At 34.5% G+C, this 20,250-nt stretch overlaps 2 protein-coding genes across 5 annotated transcripts in view; one reads left to right on the forward strand and one right to left on the reverse strand.

The window, feature by feature from the left end:
- Nucleotides 1-20,250, reverse strand: part of BBS9 (Bardet-Biedl syndrome 9) — a 399,441-nt gene that overhangs the window by 293,578 nt on the left and 85,613 nt on the right. The window lies entirely within an intron of this gene.
- Nucleotides 4,329-20,250, forward strand: part of LOC138693063 (chymotrypsin-1-like) — a 58,650-nt gene continuing 42,728 nt past the window's right edge. The window contains exons 1-6 of one of the 2 annotated variants that reach the window (XM_069816631.1): nucleotides 4,329-4,411; nucleotides 6,010-6,098; nucleotides 6,327-6,418; nucleotides 7,266-7,407; nucleotides 12,930-13,043; nucleotides 16,264-16,407. In XM_069816631.1, coding sequence (XP_069672732.1) covers nucleotides 4,369-4,411; nucleotides 6,010-6,098; nucleotides 6,327-6,418; nucleotides 7,266-7,407; nucleotides 12,930-13,043; nucleotides 16,264-16,407 — 624 coding nt within the window. In that variant the 5' untranslated portion in view covers nucleotides 4,329-4,368. The remainder of the gene's footprint in view (nucleotides 4,412-6,009; nucleotides 6,099-6,326; nucleotides 6,419-7,265; nucleotides 7,408-12,929; nucleotides 13,044-16,263; nucleotides 16,408-20,250) is intronic. The other variant, XM_069816632.1, reaches the window with a different exon arrangement.

Genomic DNA, 20,250 nt, shown 5'->3' on the forward strand with positions numbered 1-20,250 from the left:
CCGATAATGAACCCAATATAGTGCCATTGCTGTTTAATTAATTATAGAGATACCTATTGATCCTTTAGCTATCGACACTATACTTTTGATATTATGGGACTATCGATATTGAATATGCGATTCAGTATCGTTACTAAGGTAAGTAGGATCATCAAGGTGTTCTCAATTAAATTTCATTCAAAATGAAGTTCGGTTATCAACATTTTTGGTTGATTCTTTAACGACGCTGTATCAAATAGCTTACTCGATTATTTAAGGGGAGAGGATGGTATTTTTTTTAACTTTTTTCCTATTTGGTGTAAATTATTAATTTGTTGTATGTCGAGAGCTCATAGCTGTGACAACTCAACCAAATAAAAATATTTGAAAAAAAAAAATTATTTAGGGTCCCAAATTTGAAAAAATATACTCAATGCAGGATTGTACTAAAACCGATATATCTAAACCGGTTTTAAAGATAGATTCAAACAGTTTTTTCAATGTATTTGCAAAAGTATGTTCTAAAAACTGTCTGTAACAGAATTTTGATATTAGTCCCTACGTTTGTAAAATAAACAATTATAATTTAGTAACAATTTTCTGATTCCCTTTCTTGCAAACAACCGGACGTATTTTTTTTAATGAAATCAATTAACAAAATTCTGCTACAGAGAAAAGTTTCCTAATACTCCAAAGAATGTGTGTTCTAAATTTCATGCATGTATCTTTAATAGTTCAGAAATTATATTCATTTTGTCTGGCAATGTAGCAAAAAAAAAAAAAAAATGAAGTTACTGGAAACCGATAAAAGCGGGCGTGTGATTTAAAAATCCATAGCGCAGGAAGTTTAAAAATGACGTCTCAACATCCGATAAGGGCACAAATACCCACAAAATATTATGCAATGCATTCCACACATATCAAAGGGTATTTAAAGAAAAAAAATTGAAAATTTAATTTACCGGAAACAACAATAAAAGTGGGCGAGTGATTTAAAAATCCATAATGCAGGAAGTTTAAAAATGGCGATCCACACATATCACAGAGTATTTTAAACAATATATATATATATATTTTTTTTTTTGAAAATCTAGTCATTTTTCAACAAAAATACCATCCTCTCCCCTTAACGAGGATGGGATTGGTGATATTGAGATGGTATTTGGTGAGAAGAGGCAGAGGATTCGCCATAGATTACCTGACATACGCCTAAAAGCAATAAGAACTTCATCTAATCATGCACTTCTCTGTGTAGGCTAATCAAAATTAACTTATTCTTCTTTTCTGGTTGTTTTTCACATATGAAATCGACAGCGACGCAAAGAAGACATGACTACAGCGGACTGGATAGCGAAGTATAGGGAAGAAGTAGTTGTCAACTGGTGTCGGAATACTTTACGAAATTAGGCGTGACTGTTCATGGGGAATTACATGAGTTAATGGATCTGGCTGCCATGAAAGCTAAACCTATAATCGCTGCTATGAATAGCTTTCTACGAACGAAAGTCTTGATGCAGACATGTGCATCGCTCAGGTTTACGATGCGTGTTCGACTACTGCAGAGATGGTGTCGTTCAAACTTCAAACAATGTAGGAGAAACAGGTATCAGCTAGCCACAGTGCAAGCCACAGACTGAATCTAGTTGTGAATGTTTTGAATTGTGTCCCAGAAATACGAAACACCATTTCTAAGGAAGAAGTATGTCCCGAAAATCCCAGATGCTTTTTACACACGCTGTGCTCATAAATAAAGACATAAAGTCATATTCAAGGAACTTTCGTGAGTATCGTCCACAGTCTAGTATATACAGTCACGAAGCTCAATACTTACTAAATATGCAAACATAGACAGTTGAAATACGCATCCATAGATAGTTGCTAACCACCAGCATCGCTACTTTCGCCTCATCACAGATCCTTTCCCCAGCAGACGATAAAATGTATTGCACTTTCGATATCGTATTCTTTTTAAAAAAATTAGCACTTTCCTTCCACTATTGAAATATGAAATACATAAGGTTTATATATTATTTTCATAAAGTATATATTATATTTTATAAACTCACCTTCCTGGATATTTCAGAAGAAGGATAACTCTGACCTCTTTTTCTTACAATATTTATAGTACTACATACGTCTTCTTGTCCCATATTATTATTCTAATTATTGTATTTTAGCCATTTACAGTTATTACAACCGATAACGAACATTTCACAGTTTACACAACTTTTCACAACAAAGCGAAATACGGCACAGTCAATGCCTTTTCGATCTAGACCAGGCCGTAATGTATGTTTTCTATTTCAGTGTATGGAGCTCAGTGAAATATTATATTATAGGCCTAACTTTATTGCGTGTCATTGCTAAGTTTTATTTAGTGTAATGTATCCATAAATTCCATTTACTTCTTGTTGCGTAATATGTTGCAGAAATAATTACGAAACTGTGTTATTTTAATGTGAAGTGAATTTTACGTGTTTAGACTGGAAGCTATTTTGAGGTTCAATAAAAACGAATTTATATTGTGATTTTAATTTAGTACATGTATCTTCCTTAATTGTAGACAGAAAATTTACCATACCACTCCTATGAAATTAGTGTACGTACAATTGTGTTACTTCATCTCTTAAGTAGTAGATAAATACAATAATTCAGTACTCAATTTTAGTATTAAAATACAGACAAATTGAATGTCCGGGGTATCATACATGACATTATGCTTAATATAATGTATGATGGCGAATAAAGGAATACAAGTTAAATATAGTAAACATAATCTATAATTTTCATATGAATGGCAAGGCATTGGAGATCACTAAATTTAGACAGAAAGGGGCAACTGGTACACAGTACTCATAACCTATCATTTCAACATATCTAAATATCCGTGCGGTGCAATTGAAAATTATTGAATCGTGCATAAATGAATGTACAAGAATTTCACAATATTTAATAGAAATAAAGGCAGGTATTACACATACGAACAACGTAATTTTCACACCATAAATAATATTACATCTTAACTCGCAAGTAAATTATGTCTGAAGTGTCTCATAATCATTGTTTTAAATTTTATTAATGGAATTACACTACAATTTAGAGAAACATATGTTACTGTTTATGCATTCCAACTAATTTATATGGTTGAAACGCCGCCCTTCGTGATCGAATTAAGCGAGTTACATGGTCTGCCTTACGGCCTGTATTAGATCACGATGGCTGTGGCACAGTCTATTGTTCCTAGTAATCACAGCTCTCCAAGCGGTTAGCAACTACCGCGAGATTTGCAAAAAATCACCCCAAGCTTCGTGACTATATAGTAGACTGTGGTATAACTTCACATAAGAGCAAACACGTACTTCGTTGATAATAATTTTAATTTACAAAACTTACCACCTGGGTGGTGTATCTAAAATCAAAAAATATACTTAAAATGTAATAATACTAAATAACAAAAGAAGTACATAAACATAAATTTACGGTACATATAACAAATGTATAAATCATTTAAATTATGTGCTGGTATTATATAAATGATATTAAAAATCTGAATAGATGACTGAAGGACCATAAGGGTAATTTTTTTGCAGTTTGCTCTCGGAAAATCAAATTGTTCACGAAAATTAAAAAAAGAAAAAACATTTTGTTACGCTTCCAATGATTAGTCTCCAGTGATAATTTTTTAAGAAGTCAGATGTTGGTCCATAAATTTGTTTCTCCTCTTCGTCGACTTCCAAAAGATGGTCACTGTAGGGTTCGAATAGTATTGTTTGATCCCTATCTTCCTATTGCGGTCAATAGCAATTATGTATAACTCCCATTGGAAGCGACACAGTGGACTTCTTCATAAACTTCTAGGTTGCTGTTGTTGATCTTGATGGTAGATGCTAGTTTGGCCCTTATCAAAAATGATGCCTGGTGTTTCGGAGAGATCTCCATAGTAACAAAAGCCGAGAACATGAGGTAGGGTTTCGTGCTTGTCACACGAAAACAAGAAAAAAAAACAGTAATCCATATACAAGAAAAATAAATTTCATTTGACGCTGGGGATTGAACCATAGCCTGCAGCATGTACAGGGAAATACAATGGAGCTCAAGACTCTGTAATTAATGCAGCAAATGTGCAATGAATTATTTAAATTCCAACTTCATTTCAATTAAAATACGACCTTACATTAACGACGAGCATTGATAGACGTAAAGTTTTCTTTCTGAGTGATATAGATCAAGTAATATTTTAATGGTGATCGTAAATTTAAAATTAACTAACGGTGACTAAATAACAAGGATTACACAATCAACTGAATGATGTGTTAAGCATGGATATAATCGAAGTTGCAGATATATATAATTATAATTCTTCAGAATACTTCTTATGGGCAGATAGACATGAAGCAATATATCCTATTTCTTGCTTTGTGCATAAATCCAGGTACGACGATTTTACTGTTATTATTATTATTATTATTATTATTATTATTATTATTATTATTATTATTATTATTATCATTATTATTATTATTAAAATTTACTTACACACGCTTTAACATCTGTGATAATATCGCGTGTTTAGAATCTGTGTGTAGGTATACCTGTAGACCGTTTCCACTATTGTCGAGTTCTTGTTTCTATTGTGTGTAGTAGTAGTAGTAGTAGTAGTAGTAGTAGTAGTAGTAGTAGTAGTAGTAGTAGTAGTAGTAGTAGTAGTAGTAGTAGTAGTAGTAGTAGTAGTAGTAGTAGTAGTAGTAGTAGGTTTATTTTGCCTGGCAGAGTTAGGGCCATGAGGCCTTCTCTTCCACTCGACCAGGTTTCAATAATATACATGAAATACAAAATTAGATTACAAAACAACACAAAAGAAAATACCTTAGAAATTACATAAAATATAGTAGAAAATTACAATAGTCAAGATCAGTTACATAATATAAAATTACAAATCATCAAGATCGGTTACATAATATATAAAATAAAGTAGAAAATTACACGTAATCAAAATTAGTTACAAAACATAAGGGGAATATACACACTCACACACCCAAACACAATTTATAAGACCTAAATGCCCGACATAAATTCGACGATTAATTCACTTGAGATATAGGCCTATTATACAGTTAATATACTAATAGGAGAATACATGTGGGTTACAAGACATAAAATGTTGATTAGCAAAGTCGTACTAAATGGCATACAAACACAAATGATTAAGTAATATATCAAGATAATAAAAATAAAGAAAAGAGAAAAAAAAGAAGAAGAGATAGGAGAAAAAATAACAATTTGGTCATTTATGACTATTTAGAAATTTCCGCAAGAGTCTAGTTCTGTTCATTAAAAACATTTCTAAGTAGAGTGTACTTAAAAGATTTTAGACTCCGACTGCTCCTGATTTCCTGTGACAAGGAATTCCAGGAACGAGCTGTGTGTATTGTGAAGGAAGCAGAGTAGAGAGATGTTTGATGAAATGGAATTGATAGAACAAGGTTATGCTGTAAACGTGTTGTAGGTGGCTTGTGTTCATGTAACTGATAATACTAGGTTTTTGTAGGATGTTAATGATATTGATGATTGAGAAGGTGATGAATCATTTCAGCATTTGCCTTTATGACAGAAGAAAACCATGAAAATCCCCAGTCTAATTGATCGGCCACGGGGTTTGAACCCTTGATCTCCCGAATACGAGTCTCAAACGCTACCGTCTGAGCCAACTCGCTCGGTGATGTTAATGGTTGTGTAGTTGTGGGACACTTATTTAAAATATCTATTTTGAACTTAGTCATACATATATAGTACATCATTGCCATAGAAATACAGATACATGAGTATCATGAGTAACTACAATCATTTTCCGATGTTAATCTGGGATGTGATACGATTTTTTTATATAAATTTGAAAAATTATAATAATCATGTGAACTTTTTAAAGTCTTAGGATGATGATGTTTATTTTTTCATTAATATTGTCTGACCTCTTGTATAATAGATATTACACGCTTACAGCATTTGTCGTTGTCTGGAATGTATTTACAGATTTCAGCTCGGCAGAAGAAACACAAAATCCTTTACAGCCGAGAATAGTTGGTGGAAGGAACGCCACGCAGAATGAGTTCCCATTTGTGGTAAGCGTAATTTTCTACACTTGCTTTCTTTATACCAAAAGATGCAGCTATCTCAGTTTGAAATGACCAAAATTGAAATGGTTTTCTTTTGACCTCATCGATTTAATTGTGGTATTATTCACAGCATTAAAAACCAACAAAATTGTTTCGAAACCATGCAGGACATACAAAGACGAAGTATGTGTCATTTTCTTACTGATAACGCATGTTTTTGTTTTACTGTTCCAGGTGGCTCTTTTATTAGATGGAGGTTCCCGGTGTTCAGGCTCGATCATCAACCAGTATAAGATACTCACGGTAGCTCACTGTATTAACAACACGTAAGTGATTTCTACCATTTGTGTGTATACCGGGAATTTTTTTTTAGTGCATACCCAAGTACGTCTATGTACTATAGCCTATTATTAACTTTACACTGATCTAGTGAAAATTTCCCTGCACAACGTACACCCCTGACTGTCCATTTCTCTTACTCTAACCACAGCTGAAGTCCGTTCCATTACTCTTTCGTCGTATGATGACGCAGAATATCTGCATGGAAATATCATATGTACTTGGGTACATTAAAATAATATATATGATATGCTTAAATCACTTTGTGATTTAAGACGGCGCTTATTCCGTCGGATCCCGGCCAACTAATCACTCATAATGAGTGCACCTCTGCACATGTTTGGACTTCAGTCCTGCGTTCATAGACTCTATGATGTAGTGCAGAGGGCGGCCACTAGAGGGAACCCAAGAGTTGGAACTTAAACTGAGACGATTCTGTCCGACACCGGGATGGGTATCCGGTGTGGCTTAGTGGATAAAACATCAGTACGTAGAGCTGAAAACCCGGGTTCAAATCCCGGTACCGGAGAGAATTTTTCTCCGTTCCATTACTCTTTCATCGTACTATTATAACGTTAAATCATTGACGAAAAGAAAACTGAAATATTTTTTGGAGGACAGTCTGAAACGCTTCGTGGCTCCTCTGGGTAATGTGAAATGGTTCTAGTCTTATGAGTGTTTACGTGTGTCCAACAATTTACCTGTTCCATTTTAGGCGAATTTATATTGACGAAATTGTAAACCATTTTGAATTAGGGAAACTTACAATACCCCATATTGTCTGATCTTCTGAAATTTAAAGAATCGTTCATTCGTGTGCTTTCTCTTTTCAAGAACGTATGACCAATGGCTCGTGAAGGCTGGATTCTACTATTGGCATGACACAAACGTTATTGAAAGATATGTAGGCAACATGAAGATGCATCGCCACTTTGAAACCAAGGGAGACACTTCATTCGACATCGGGATCATGGATGTGAGTTTATATTCATTTCATAGCCAAGCGGCCAGAGTATGAGACACTGGAAATAGCGGTTAAGTTGGTTTCCAGTTTGGAAAACATTGTACTCTGCTTTGGCCAATCTCTGAATTATGTCAATTAGACATAATTCATATCGGACTTATGAATAATTGAATTAAAAAATTTATTATTAGTAAAACTGTTCATCACAGTGAATTGCTGGAAGTTATTGCCTTGCTTTTCAAGACAGAGTTTAACCCTTTCACACTATCTTTTCAAATAGGTTAACTAATGTAAGTTTCATAATTTTATTGTACATAATTAATTATGTTATTTATAAGTCAATTAATATTTTCGTTACATTGCTATTGTTTTGGGTGGAATTTTCTAAATTTCTCTCGAAAAAAAAACTCACGACGGTTGCAATTCCGGATCAGCAGTCAACGCTTCTGCTACTAAATTACTTAATAAATAATATAATGTATTACAATAAATATAATGTAATAGCTAATAAACTACTGCAGTATGGAGATTGATTAACACGAAAATCTGTGTAAGCTACAGGTTACAATCTACTTAATTAATTCTGCCTTCTTAAGTAAAAAAGCTACAGTTATAGCTATATTCTGTTTTCTATACAGAATAAAAGTTCACACCGTTGAGTTTATACGATAGGAAGGACGGGTTGGGTGTGCTTTACAGACTATTGTACCTAATCCCAATTACCGGTTTCGTTCTTCGTACTAGTAACTCATGTTGAAATAATTCTGTACATACTCTTCAAAAGAGTACCTTACGTACTGTAAATTCAATCTTCACTTCTGCCCGATCCGAAAAGATAAAATTACTCAGACATGCTATCTACTGTCCGTCCAAGCGATTATGTCGTAGGTTCGTAGAAAGGGAGGAAATCACGTGACAGTTAATTACTTAACCAGGCTCTTTTATTTGTTATTTTAAACAGTTGTATAATATTACGTAAAAAGGTAAAGGTAAAGGTATCCCCGTAATATGCCATGAAGGCACTTGGGGGGCATGGAGGTAGAGCCCCATGCTTTCCATGACCTCGGCACTAGAATGAGGTGGTGTTGTATAATATTACGTAGACATCCAATTTCTAACAGAAATTAATGTTCTCAGAAAAGAGCTAAGACAGCCCAGCCACTAGCTGGCGAATAAAAGCTGGTGGGGGAAACCGGGATACGACGTAGGCAAATGGACGACAGTACCTGTGCGAAAATGATTCAATATTGAAAGCTCTTTCGTCACTGGAAAACGCGAACATATTTTTGGAACGTACTGTTTACTATGACCGTAAGGCTACTATGACTGTCTTGGATCTGTGTGGAGGACGGTTGAACTTCATTAGTAGAAGGGTGGGAGTGAAGTACATTAAAAAACTCAGGAACAATAAAAATTGAAGTAAAAATAAAATGATATCCCTGTACAATCCGGTTCGTGATCAGAGGTACAGTATTCTTCCGTCCCTCTACGAAACAACAGTGCATTTTCAATTCTTAGTGAACATTTTTCGAACCAGTTGCAAGTATGTACATGATTGTTCATTGTAAAGCTAACGTCTTCAACGTCGCCGAGGGACATGAAAACTTGTGAGGTATGTGCCCTACTTCATTTTCCACCGTCACTAGATTGTACTATTAACAGTAGAATATAACGCAGCACATTGCCGTCTTTGTTTACATTCACAGTATGTCTGTCTATTATGTTCAAGGAACTCTATAGTCAAGTTGTGCGTACTTTGGTTGCTAAGTATCCAGGATCCTAAGCCTTGTCATAAGAGAATATATCGGGAGAAAGGGTTAAAATATAACAGACTAAGCGCGAGAACAAACAATAAAGGCAGAAATAATATCTGGATTTATAAGAGATGTAATATGGAGGAATAAGTATATTAGTATGGAAAGTAAAATGAGAATATATAAAACCTCTGTAACATACGCCACAGTAACACAGCAGAAAAAAATTGTACAGCAAGCGAAAACTACGTAGCATCACAGGTTGTCACAGAAAGACAAATGAAGAGATTGGGGTCAAGTGTGGAATACAGGATGTAGTAAAACAGACGAAGGAAGGAACAAGAGGATGGAGAGAACATATTTTAAGGATGACTGATGACTAATCTGCGGATCCTTAGGAAAAAAAAACGTATTTTTTTCTTGATAACGTATAGCTTTGGCACTTAGTATTTACACGTTTCATGAACATTTATGCTTAAGAAAACGCAATTTGAGAGTGCCTAAAATAGCTCATTTTGACGTTTTTACCTATTTGTGGCTTTTCCAAACCAGTTAGTGAAATTTTAATTTTTTTTCCTTGTTTGTGAAGTGATAGCTAAAAAAACGTCAAAGTTCTACGTTGTAAAAATAATACAATGACTTTCCTCTTTTTCTATTTCTCTCTCTCTCTCTCTCTCTCTCTCTCTCTCTCTCTCTCTCTCTCTCTCTCTCTGGGTGGAGGAGCGCTTTTATTATTGACTGTTTGAATCTAGATAGCCTTACTGACAATAATGGGAGCAACCAACAGTTTCGTAATTTAAATGCGCTAAGCATTTCGAAATTCAATATGCTAGTCTTTTTTTCTTTTAGCTGACAAATAAAGTTTTTCTTTCGCCATTTTAATAATGTCGAAAGAAGTGAGTATACAAATTTTGACCACTAGGCCGCAATTACGAGGGCGTTCAGAAAGTGATTTTCCCTAGAGCCTTTAACACAAAAAAGCACGAATGCACGAAAAGATTTATTGAAACGGATACAGCAATTGTTGCGCTACTTACTAACATTTTATTCCCCACTGCAATTGAGACATTTGTCATTTTTCGTGTCTTGTCCATGGTATGAAGCGAGTAGCTGAACAATAAGAGGAATTTCCTGAGGTGAATAAATTAATCTCTACAGTAAAGAAAGTTTTCGTTAAGGCACTGTCAAGGATATAGACTTTCAGAGAAGAGCTCCCAGATATTCCACTGCCACCTCAACCAGTTCTTAGCCGGTGGGGCACATGATTAAAAGCAGCAGAGTATACATTGAGTATTTCATAAATTTAAAAACGACGTACTTTTGCAAGCTTGAATATTCTTGCATTCTTTTGGTCCAGAACTGATCTACAAAGTTCTGAAAACATTCCAAGAGTAGGCACATATTTCAGTGAGTTTTTTCTGTAATTTCAACCAGTTGAATGAAACTGCCTGAAAACGAATTCACTATCTATCTGTCACTGTCGTAATTGCTTTGAGATTTTTTCGGAAAATACTAAAAAAGCTGTTGTTTGAAATTAATTGCTTACCGGCAAACGCAATCTCAATATTTCTCTATCATACATACCTACAGTAAATTTTCTGTGAGTTCGTTAATACACTGGAATGAATCAACTCGAAGTGGCGGCCTGAACACCTACAGACTTCTAGCACATGAGTACAGGCTATTACAAAAGAAACATTATAATGCTTCCATTCCTCAAATGAGGTATAGAAATTCTTATACATTCAGAAATTTAAAATAAATATTATAGTCCAGACACATGATCTGAAGAAATTAATTCATAATTTTAAGCACAGAAACTTACAGTAATCATAAACAAAAGCAAAATATATCTTTCGAATTCAATATTGTCTAATGTTAATAGAAAAAAAAGAGTTCAGACAAGTTTGGGGGGCAGTGTCCCCATAACTCCGCCTGTGCTCTGGGTCTTAGTATATTATCTTGAACTTGCAAACTACTATTCAAAGAATTTAAGTGTTCGAAAATATCAGCAAGGAGAGCCCGTCTGAGAAGCCAAAGAAAATTGGAAAATAGATTTGCGTAAACCAGTTTCTCGTCTTGCATGTACCAGCACATAAAAAAGTTCTGTTCTTAACTTAAACATTTTTTTTCAAAGCGTTCCTCCACGTAAGCCGAAGTACTTTCGTGTGATAAAGAAGATTTTCTTATAACGAACACATTTCTTCAGAAATGTTGCCCAAAGTACGACTTTACAACGCTGTTCCATTGGTGCAATTTACCACTTTATATTGAACTAATACCGCAGCGCCAAGATGGTAATAGTTCGAGTACTCATGATGTTCACTTAATACTGTATTTCGTGTTATTATTACACAATATACTTCTATTTTTGTCGTTCTTTGGGTGGTATCAAATGGTTTTATTTCCGATTTTACAATGATCTGTAATTTTTGAACAGGGTTAAATGCCGGTACAGTAGGGTGGGAAGGGTCGCAAAAGAAACTCTGGCCCAAAAGTGGGTTACACTTCAGAAAGTTTGGGAACCACTGGTCTACAGTATCTATCCAATGATGAATGTCGACAGTGAGTAACATCTGCAGTTTAGAGAGATGTTTCAGGAAATACATTGAAATCAAACACTGCGACAATGTGTAACTATAACCAGTGTTGCCAACTCAGAATTCCATTTACCGCTGCATAAGCTTAAAAAAAACCGCTAAACTATAGTTTAAAAACTCCAGATTTTTCTTAACACAACATTTTCAAATCTGAACTACAAGCTATATAGTTCCAGGAACTGGAGAATTTTAGGTTCAAGTTTTAAAAATATTCTAATATTTAAATACTCTGGAAATTGAAATAACACTCACCTCTGCCCAGAAGCTTGTTGTGAATGGCAATATTATGTTGTTGAACAACAGAAAAACACGCACTACTATTTTTGTGTGTATAATTATCAGCATGGGTAATTAAATCTGAATATTTTGCTTTCTATATCACCTTACACCATTTACATCGAGCTTTCGAACTATCACCGGTAACTTCTTCCACTAAATCTTTCAACACATTATGTTTTTTTTTTTCACACATCTGAAAACGTTTGTACTTATGTATTTTTACGCGACATATTTCTTCAAAATTGAATGAAGTAGATCAATAATATACTGAACACTTCGGAAATAATCACATTCACAGACATGCCAGTCGCTTCGAAATCTATTTCACACTGAGCTGGAGACGTGCCTGCCAACAATGAGTCTGGTTTTAAATCCGTGTTACATAATGATACGCAATGATAAATTATATCATATTAAATGAAAATAATAATTCAGTTCATTATCTATTTTATGATTAAATACATCAATTAATTTACAAAAGAATGCTTATTAAGAGATTAACGAATGCGGAATACCTTATTTGTACAGGAAATGGACGTGGTTGCATCAAATCGAACTCACATAAAACGTTGATATTGTATACTCTCACAATGAAAAAATGTCTTAATACCTTACTAAACGTTGGTTTATGATTAACTAAGATTGTCCGCAAGTAGATATAATCAATTATAACATCTTTACAGAAAAAAATTAAAATATATCTCTCTCTGACTGGAATCATAAAAAATCGTCAAATAAATAGCTAGCCGCTGACGGTAAAATTCTGTAGCTGACCGTAGTACTAAAAACACCAGATTTAGCTACAAAACCGCTGACTTGGCAACACTAACTATAACATTAAATGGTACTCCATATTATTTGCTGTATTCTTGTAACACCTTGGCCATCTATTTTTCTGTAGATTACTCAGCCCTTTGAATTCAACGCGGCAATCCAGCCAGTTGTATTGCCGAGGTTCCATCGAAGGATAAAACCTGGTACAAAAGCTGTCGCCATCGGCTGGGGTTTGAGCCAGGTTTGTATTATTATATCAGGTACTTTATTTAAAGTGTAATCGTAAGATCGTTTCAGCCACCGGCGTAGCTCAGTCAGCAGGGACGCTTACCTACTGATCCGGAGCTGCGCTCTGCGCTGATTACCTGATTGGGTTTTTTCCGAGGTTTTACTCAACTGTAAGACAAATATCAGATAATCTATGGCGAATCCTCGGCCTCATCCCACTATCACTAATCCCATCGATGCTAAACAACCTTGTAGTTGATACAGCGTCGTTAAATAACCAACTAAAAAAAGTCGTCCCTCAATTAAATTGTATACAATATTTCATAATAGAACGATAAATATCCAAGGATATTTAAGAGAAAAACAAGATGATTTAAAGTTACATTTTAACCCTTAAATTGACAATGTATCCTATAGGATACAACAGGTTAATACTATATGCTACAATTTTAATAGAACAATAAAAAAAAATTGGTAGGAAAATTTAAATTTCACAATACTATAATATCGTACAACACATAAAAATATGGACATTGGGATGTCGTTTTCTTTACGGTCCGACAAGGTTTAATAAACTAGTGTGAGAAGTGAAGCTTTGCCAAGTTAAGGGTTAAGTAACACTTTCGTATATTTTAATCCGAGGAATCGTCAATATTCTTCAAAATAATATAATAAATTTAAGTAGTAAAGATACAAATTACGGTGTGATTTTCTTCACTCGTTTCTTAAATGCATTCTTCACTCTGATTGGTACCTTCTATTCACAAAGTCATTATCTGTGTGGGATAACCGTATATTAACAAATCTTCCGTACAATGTAACTTTAAGCAAATCTGGCTTTCAGGTAGTAGGTAGCTCCCTGTAAGGCAGGTTTGAATAATTTCAAGGAAAAATTGTTCCAGGGCCGAGTATCGATCCCGGGACCCTTCGCTTAGCGCACGAATGCTCTACCGACTGAGCTACCACAGGCACCACACAAAACACAGTCGAAATTTTTCCTTCATATCCACACAACTCAAACGGGCTGACAAGACGCTAGAACACAACTTTGAGTGCACACAAATTGTGTGACTTACTGTGGCATCCTGTTAACGTACTTCCAGTAACTAATATATTATGCAATTCTGGCTTTCAGTTAGTAGCTCCCTGTGAAGCAGGTCTGAATAATTTCAAGGAAAAATTGTCACACAGAATTTGTGTGCACTTAAAATTGGGTTCTGGCTTCTTGTCAGCCCGTTTGAGTTGTGTGGATATAAAGGAAAAATTGCGACGGTGTCGTGTATGGTTCGTGGGGTAGCTCAGTCGGTAGGGCATTCGTGCGCTAAGCGAAGACTCCCAAGATCGATACCCGTCCCCGGAACAATTTTTCATTGAAATTATGCAATGTAACTTTAGGTTCATTCATAATTCGTTTTATTTTCGGCATATGTAATTCGTTCGTCGTATGTCGAAAATATCCTCCACCTTGTATCCAGAATATAATAAAATATGTGTGACATTCTTCTACAAAAAATTTCCAAAAATATATGTAGGCCTGCTTCCAAGTAACGCAAGCTTTGTTCAATAAGAACATAAGCGCCTGGTAAATGAAAACAAGGTGTACTTAGAGTTGTGAATTGTAAACTGAAAGTTAACGGATTCCTTCTTCTGTTGTTATTAATATTAATTCCACTTTAATATTCCATTTTAAGAATAACGGCAGGCGATACTTCATACTTTGGCATAAAAACGCTTTGAGGATCCAACGTACTGTACATCCCAATTTGGATTCCAATGACTTCCATTGAATGGAGGTGTAGAAAGTCAGAGATTTGTCTGAGTAGTGAAATAAATTATTATAGTCGCGTCCCTGTTATTTCCGGCGTGACTCCTCCTCTTTGCTTACCCCTTAGAAAGTGAAGGCTTTTAGGTAGGTAGTATCGTTAGCCATTTTTGTTCTTTCGTTGCCAAGTTACCAGACGAGAAATCTATTTAGCCCATCGTTAAACATTATTATTCTTCAACTCCTATGATAACAAATCGATTCTCATAGGAGCTACGATATGATAAGTTTAACAATGCAGCAAACAGCGTCCTCGTGTGCTTTCTTTCAACCCCAACGAAAGAATCAAAATGATGGGCGATTATATTAATTATTTATCGCGCCTTAGGTACTGCATAACGTCATCAGCAGCGAATGACAAGATTCACACATTTAAATGTAGCTGACCTGCAACGTGATTGCCTGACGGAAATAAGAGCGACGGGAGTATAAGTCAAAACGTACTCTGTGGTAATAGTGTAAATATTAACAAAGTGTTCCTTTTGCAAAAGAAGGCTGTGAGGATAATGACTAATTCAAATCCCATGGGCCATTGCTGACTTTTGTTTGTGAAGGATTAATGACTGTCACATGTTCATACAATCTGACTTTGTTAGTGTATATCTATGACAATAAAGACATTTATTCTGTTAGAGGAGATGTGCACAGCCATGTCACTAGAAAAATCAATTGCTTTAATAAAAAATTCGTTGGACTGTGTAAGTTTATGAATAATTATGAACGTATGCCTTAAATGTGGCAAATAAATTTCCATAAAAATTGTTTTATTTATCTAAGTCACTTTTTACACGTCGATTATCAGACAGGCTTCTAACCAAGGCATTTTATGACATCAATGAGTTTCTCAATGTTGAAAGTCATATGTTACACTTAAAAACTATTTTGTGATACCGATGTTTATAATCTATACTAATATTGGAGTGTGACATTGTATAGGGCACAAACATGTACATTACGACGAAGTTTAGAGAAGCGAATATAAGCATTTTAAATGTAGATATGGAGAAACATTTAATGGAAAAACTACCCAGCACACAGCGATAGTCATAGACAAAATCTAGGAGAATAAATTACTGATTACGTTCTTTCTTTCCTTTCTCTTCTTTCTTTCTTTCTTTCTTTCTTTCTTTCTTTCTTTCTTTCTTTCTTTCTTTCTTTCTTTCTTTCTTTCTTTCTTTCTTTCTTTCTTTCTTTCTTTCTTTCTTTCTTTCTTTCTTTCTTTCTTTCTCTTAGTTTAACCTCTCCCTTTTAGGTTCATTTATACGACACACGCCACCCAGACCATACAGGGCCGTGACAATTTCTGCAATAAAAACTTTTGCAACAACCCAATATAATCCAATGTGAACCCTTCATTGTGTTGCTGACTATTTCAGAATTAGTAATCAAGTTGTGTGTTTTCTATCAACAGTTGAGACCGACACCAGAATTCCCATTAATGCTGCAAGCATTGGACGTTGTTACCATCAGAAACCGTCGATGCAGAACAAAGTGGAACAAGTTGAACAGAACGATATGTGCCGTCGGTAAAAGCGATTTAGAGGCTGCCTGCATGGTAAGTTCAATAATGTGTTTTACAATACAGATATAGATGAGAGTCACAGTAGTTGCCGTGGGAAGTGTTCCCGTAAGTCATAGTGGCGAGAATATAAATGTTTATACTATTATTTCCTAATGTGGCAATTTCCTTTCCGATTTTAGAATTGAAAAAAATACTTTTTCTGCACCGAAACAAAACAATTCTAGATGAGTACGGCAAATTAAATTCTATTCACTTTGATTACGTAATGTGGACTTTACATCACTAATAGAAATGTTGTAAACACATTAATTACGCAACTAGTTAGGTAATGATAATTATACTACGCAGCTAGTTAGACTATGTAATTGGTTAAGTAATGTGAAGCACACATTAAATGAAATAAACTGGAATTGATTTTATTTATTTATGATGATATATTTATTTGTCAGTCAACTTTACAATTCACAGTCATGATGGACCTTCACATTTCTGTTTTTCGATCCACCATCCCTTTACTACATACAACTCTTTTCTATTAATGTATTCTTTGCCGAGTATTTCTTGATTACTTTCTAATGTTCTGTTATAACTGAATTGCTCTATGTCCTTCCCTCTCTATCCTCTTCTATTCTCTCCCTCATACCTAGACTGTCTCCCTTCCATTTCTCGCTCATCTATTAAATATATCTTATTCCTTCCTTAATAATTTGCATTTTTTATTTATTTTCTTCTCTACCCTCACATCCTACCTACTCTTAATCATTATTTTCCAGCTATTTTCTCCTACATTACTTGCTAACTTTTCCGTTTACTCTATTTTACAACACTTACATCACTTATTCTTTTCTATCCTCTGTTTATTTATGTATTGATCCCATTCTCTTCGCTTCACTCCTAAATTTCCTATTTTATTATCTCTTTCCATAAATTTATTTCTATAATACTCCTACAGTTATAGTACCCTTCATACTACTCCCAACCCATAAAATTGAAAAACATGAAATATCTAATTCACTTAATTACACTTGCAATTTCTCTCTCATTCCACTTCTCATTTGTTCAGATTTTTTTTTCACTTTAATTCTCTTGTATTCACTGTTTGATAGTCTTATCTTATTACACTATTACTCTATCTTCTTACACTTAACACTTTCTTCTCTGTTCCTTTTCTTACACTTTTGCCACCCCTAACTTTCTTGCACTCACTTTATAGCACTCTTCTTCTTCGCTAATAACCTCTCCAAAGCCCTATCTATCCTGTCCTCACAATCACTAATATCTGGTAGTATTCCTTCGCACGTCCTTATCATGTCTTCTCTTGCATTTCCTCCATTAGTCTTGTCTATGCTCCTGACCTCAGACACTTCTAGCTGTTTCCCTAATCCTTCGTCCGCAGTATTTTGTATCTGCCTCAGGTTTTGATTTCCTCCTTGGTTTATTCTGGTCAGCTGTTTCGTACTTGAAGTGGGCGTCAGATATCGACATTGTACATCTCTCGTTTCATTGATATTGAAGTTTTGTGTCGTTTGCATTTTTTCATTCTTCCTAGCGTGCTGCCTTGACGTACGCATATTTTCACGTTCATTGAACCTCTGTTTCACTGCGCCTTGATTCACCTGGCTTTGCTCGATTTCAGTCCAAAACTCTGGTTTGTCACAGTTCTTTTCACAATATTCGAGAACGTACACTTTATCATTGATTTTCAATTTATCATCGATCATGATCGCAAAATGTCCTTTACTTCTCGCTGTTTTCAGATATGGTAACAATAATTTCCTTCTTCTTCTTACTTCGTAACTAAGGTCATTTACAAAGTGCAATTTTGTTCCCCTCGCATTTTTCACTCTGTTCATAATCATTTCTTTTGTCTTTTAATTTTGAAATTTCAGAAAGATTGGCCGAAATTTTCCCTTCCCGACTCTATAAACTTCTCCTATATGGCCATCTATATCTACTTCGAAAAGCTCCCAACACACTCTCCGGACTGCATTGTAAGTTTCCTCTCCATACTCTCTTTCGTCCTGATTTATACCGAAAATTAACAAATTCTTCTTCCTCTGGCTATCTTCTAGATCACTAATCTTCTTTTCCAACTGGCTATTTAACTGTTGTAACTCTTCAATTCTTTTGTTGTTATTCTCCATGTTTGTCTTCAAATTTGTGATTGTCTGACTGAAATCCTGCAGCTGTAGTTTTATTTCCTGATTAATTTTTTTATGAATCCTAACTTCATTTCTTCCTTAATTAACTCTCTCAACTCCTCGTTCTTCACACTCTTTGGCCCCGGATTCACTTCAATTCCTCCCATTATTAATATCATCACTATGACTGCTCCAATCGCCCATTTTAGTTCTTTCTTCTCCCCACTCCCCCATCTTCTCTCTTCTTTAACTCTTCTTATGCTAAACATTCCAATTCTTGATCTATACACATATAAATCCACACCCATTTTACTTTCGTCTACTGCTGTTCCTGTTGCCCGACGACTCTTTTTACGTTAGCTTAGAGCATTGCTCTCTCTATGTTGATTCTGCAATTCCTCTCACTACAGTACGTCCACTCGGCTTGAAATCTAGTTGCTGACTGATTTTATTTGTTGTAAACATTCCTATCTCAAGCGAGATGTTGATGGTACTAAACATCAATTTCAGAATTTATAGCATTTGCAATATCTCAATTCTCGTTTAAACTCATTTTAACAATGTTTGTTTATTTCTCCTAGTACTGCTGTTCTTCTGTTATAAACAAAAACCTATCGTGTTCAAAAGTGATAAAACGAACATAAACGAATCGCCTCTCGCAGAAAAAAACTAATAATAATAATAATAATAATAATAATAATAATAATAATAATAATAATAATAATAATAATAACGCCTCTCCACATAAGATGTGTTCGATATTAAAAAAATGATACAATTACTTTTACAAAAACATTACTTTTTTATGAAAGTGGATAAAACTTGCGATATAGGGTACTTATCGTAAATTCATATCAGAATAACTTCCCAATCTCGTTTTGTAATAAGTAGACATCGGATTTTTAGGCACTAAAAATTGCAGTTTTAGGCGCCTAAAATAAGCTCAAAATTTGTAAAATTAGGCTCTATTTTAATGAAAATAGGCATTTTAGGCACATCAAGGTATCATACTTATTTCTTTCACTGAAATTTTTAGTTATGCACTAAAATACGCACAAAAAAGTATGTTTAGACATTAAAAAAGAATACTATATTATATTTATAAACAGAGCTGCACAAATTTAATAGGCTATATTGAAACTATTGAAATAATGATTATTGATATCAAGATTACTCATTTTAAGTTATTGAAATTCAGTTCCATGCTCAGACTTTATTATAACCACCAGAATTTTTTCTGAATTCTCCACAGTTAACCTTTGCCTTTTGTCACTGAGAATCATTTTGAAAGCAGAAAAACTTCTTTCAACCGAAACTGATGTGAGAGGCGCAAATTTTAAATTAGGTACAATAGAAACAGCAATACTTACTGGAACATTTACACTTTCCCCCCGATATCACTCTTGATACTTTTTCCAACAATGAAAATCCTACATTCTTATTTAATACGTTGTCCCACTTATGTTTAACTTTTTTCCCAGTTTCGCCCAAAGCAGAATGTATGTTCACTTGAGTTTCCTTTACTATTGCTATTTGGCTACAAAGAGATTGTTTTTCACTTTCTAATTGTTCAATGCTTGCAGGTATGAAAGAAAAGTTTGATGTTATGTAGGCAATATCGTTTTTCACTCGTGAGTCATTCAATCTTTCACTGCTTTCACACACGCTGCACTATCAGTTTCAGGTAATTTATCAATAACTGTGACCACTTCTTTAAAATACTTAGAATAATACA

Source organism: Periplaneta americana, chromosome 17 (genome assembly GCF_040183065.1).
Source record: "Periplaneta americana isolate PAMFEO1 chromosome 17, P.americana_PAMFEO1_priV1, whole genome shotgun sequence".
NCBI classification, from domain to species: domain Eukaryota; kingdom Metazoa; phylum Arthropoda; class Insecta; order Blattodea; family Blattidae; genus Periplaneta; species Periplaneta americana.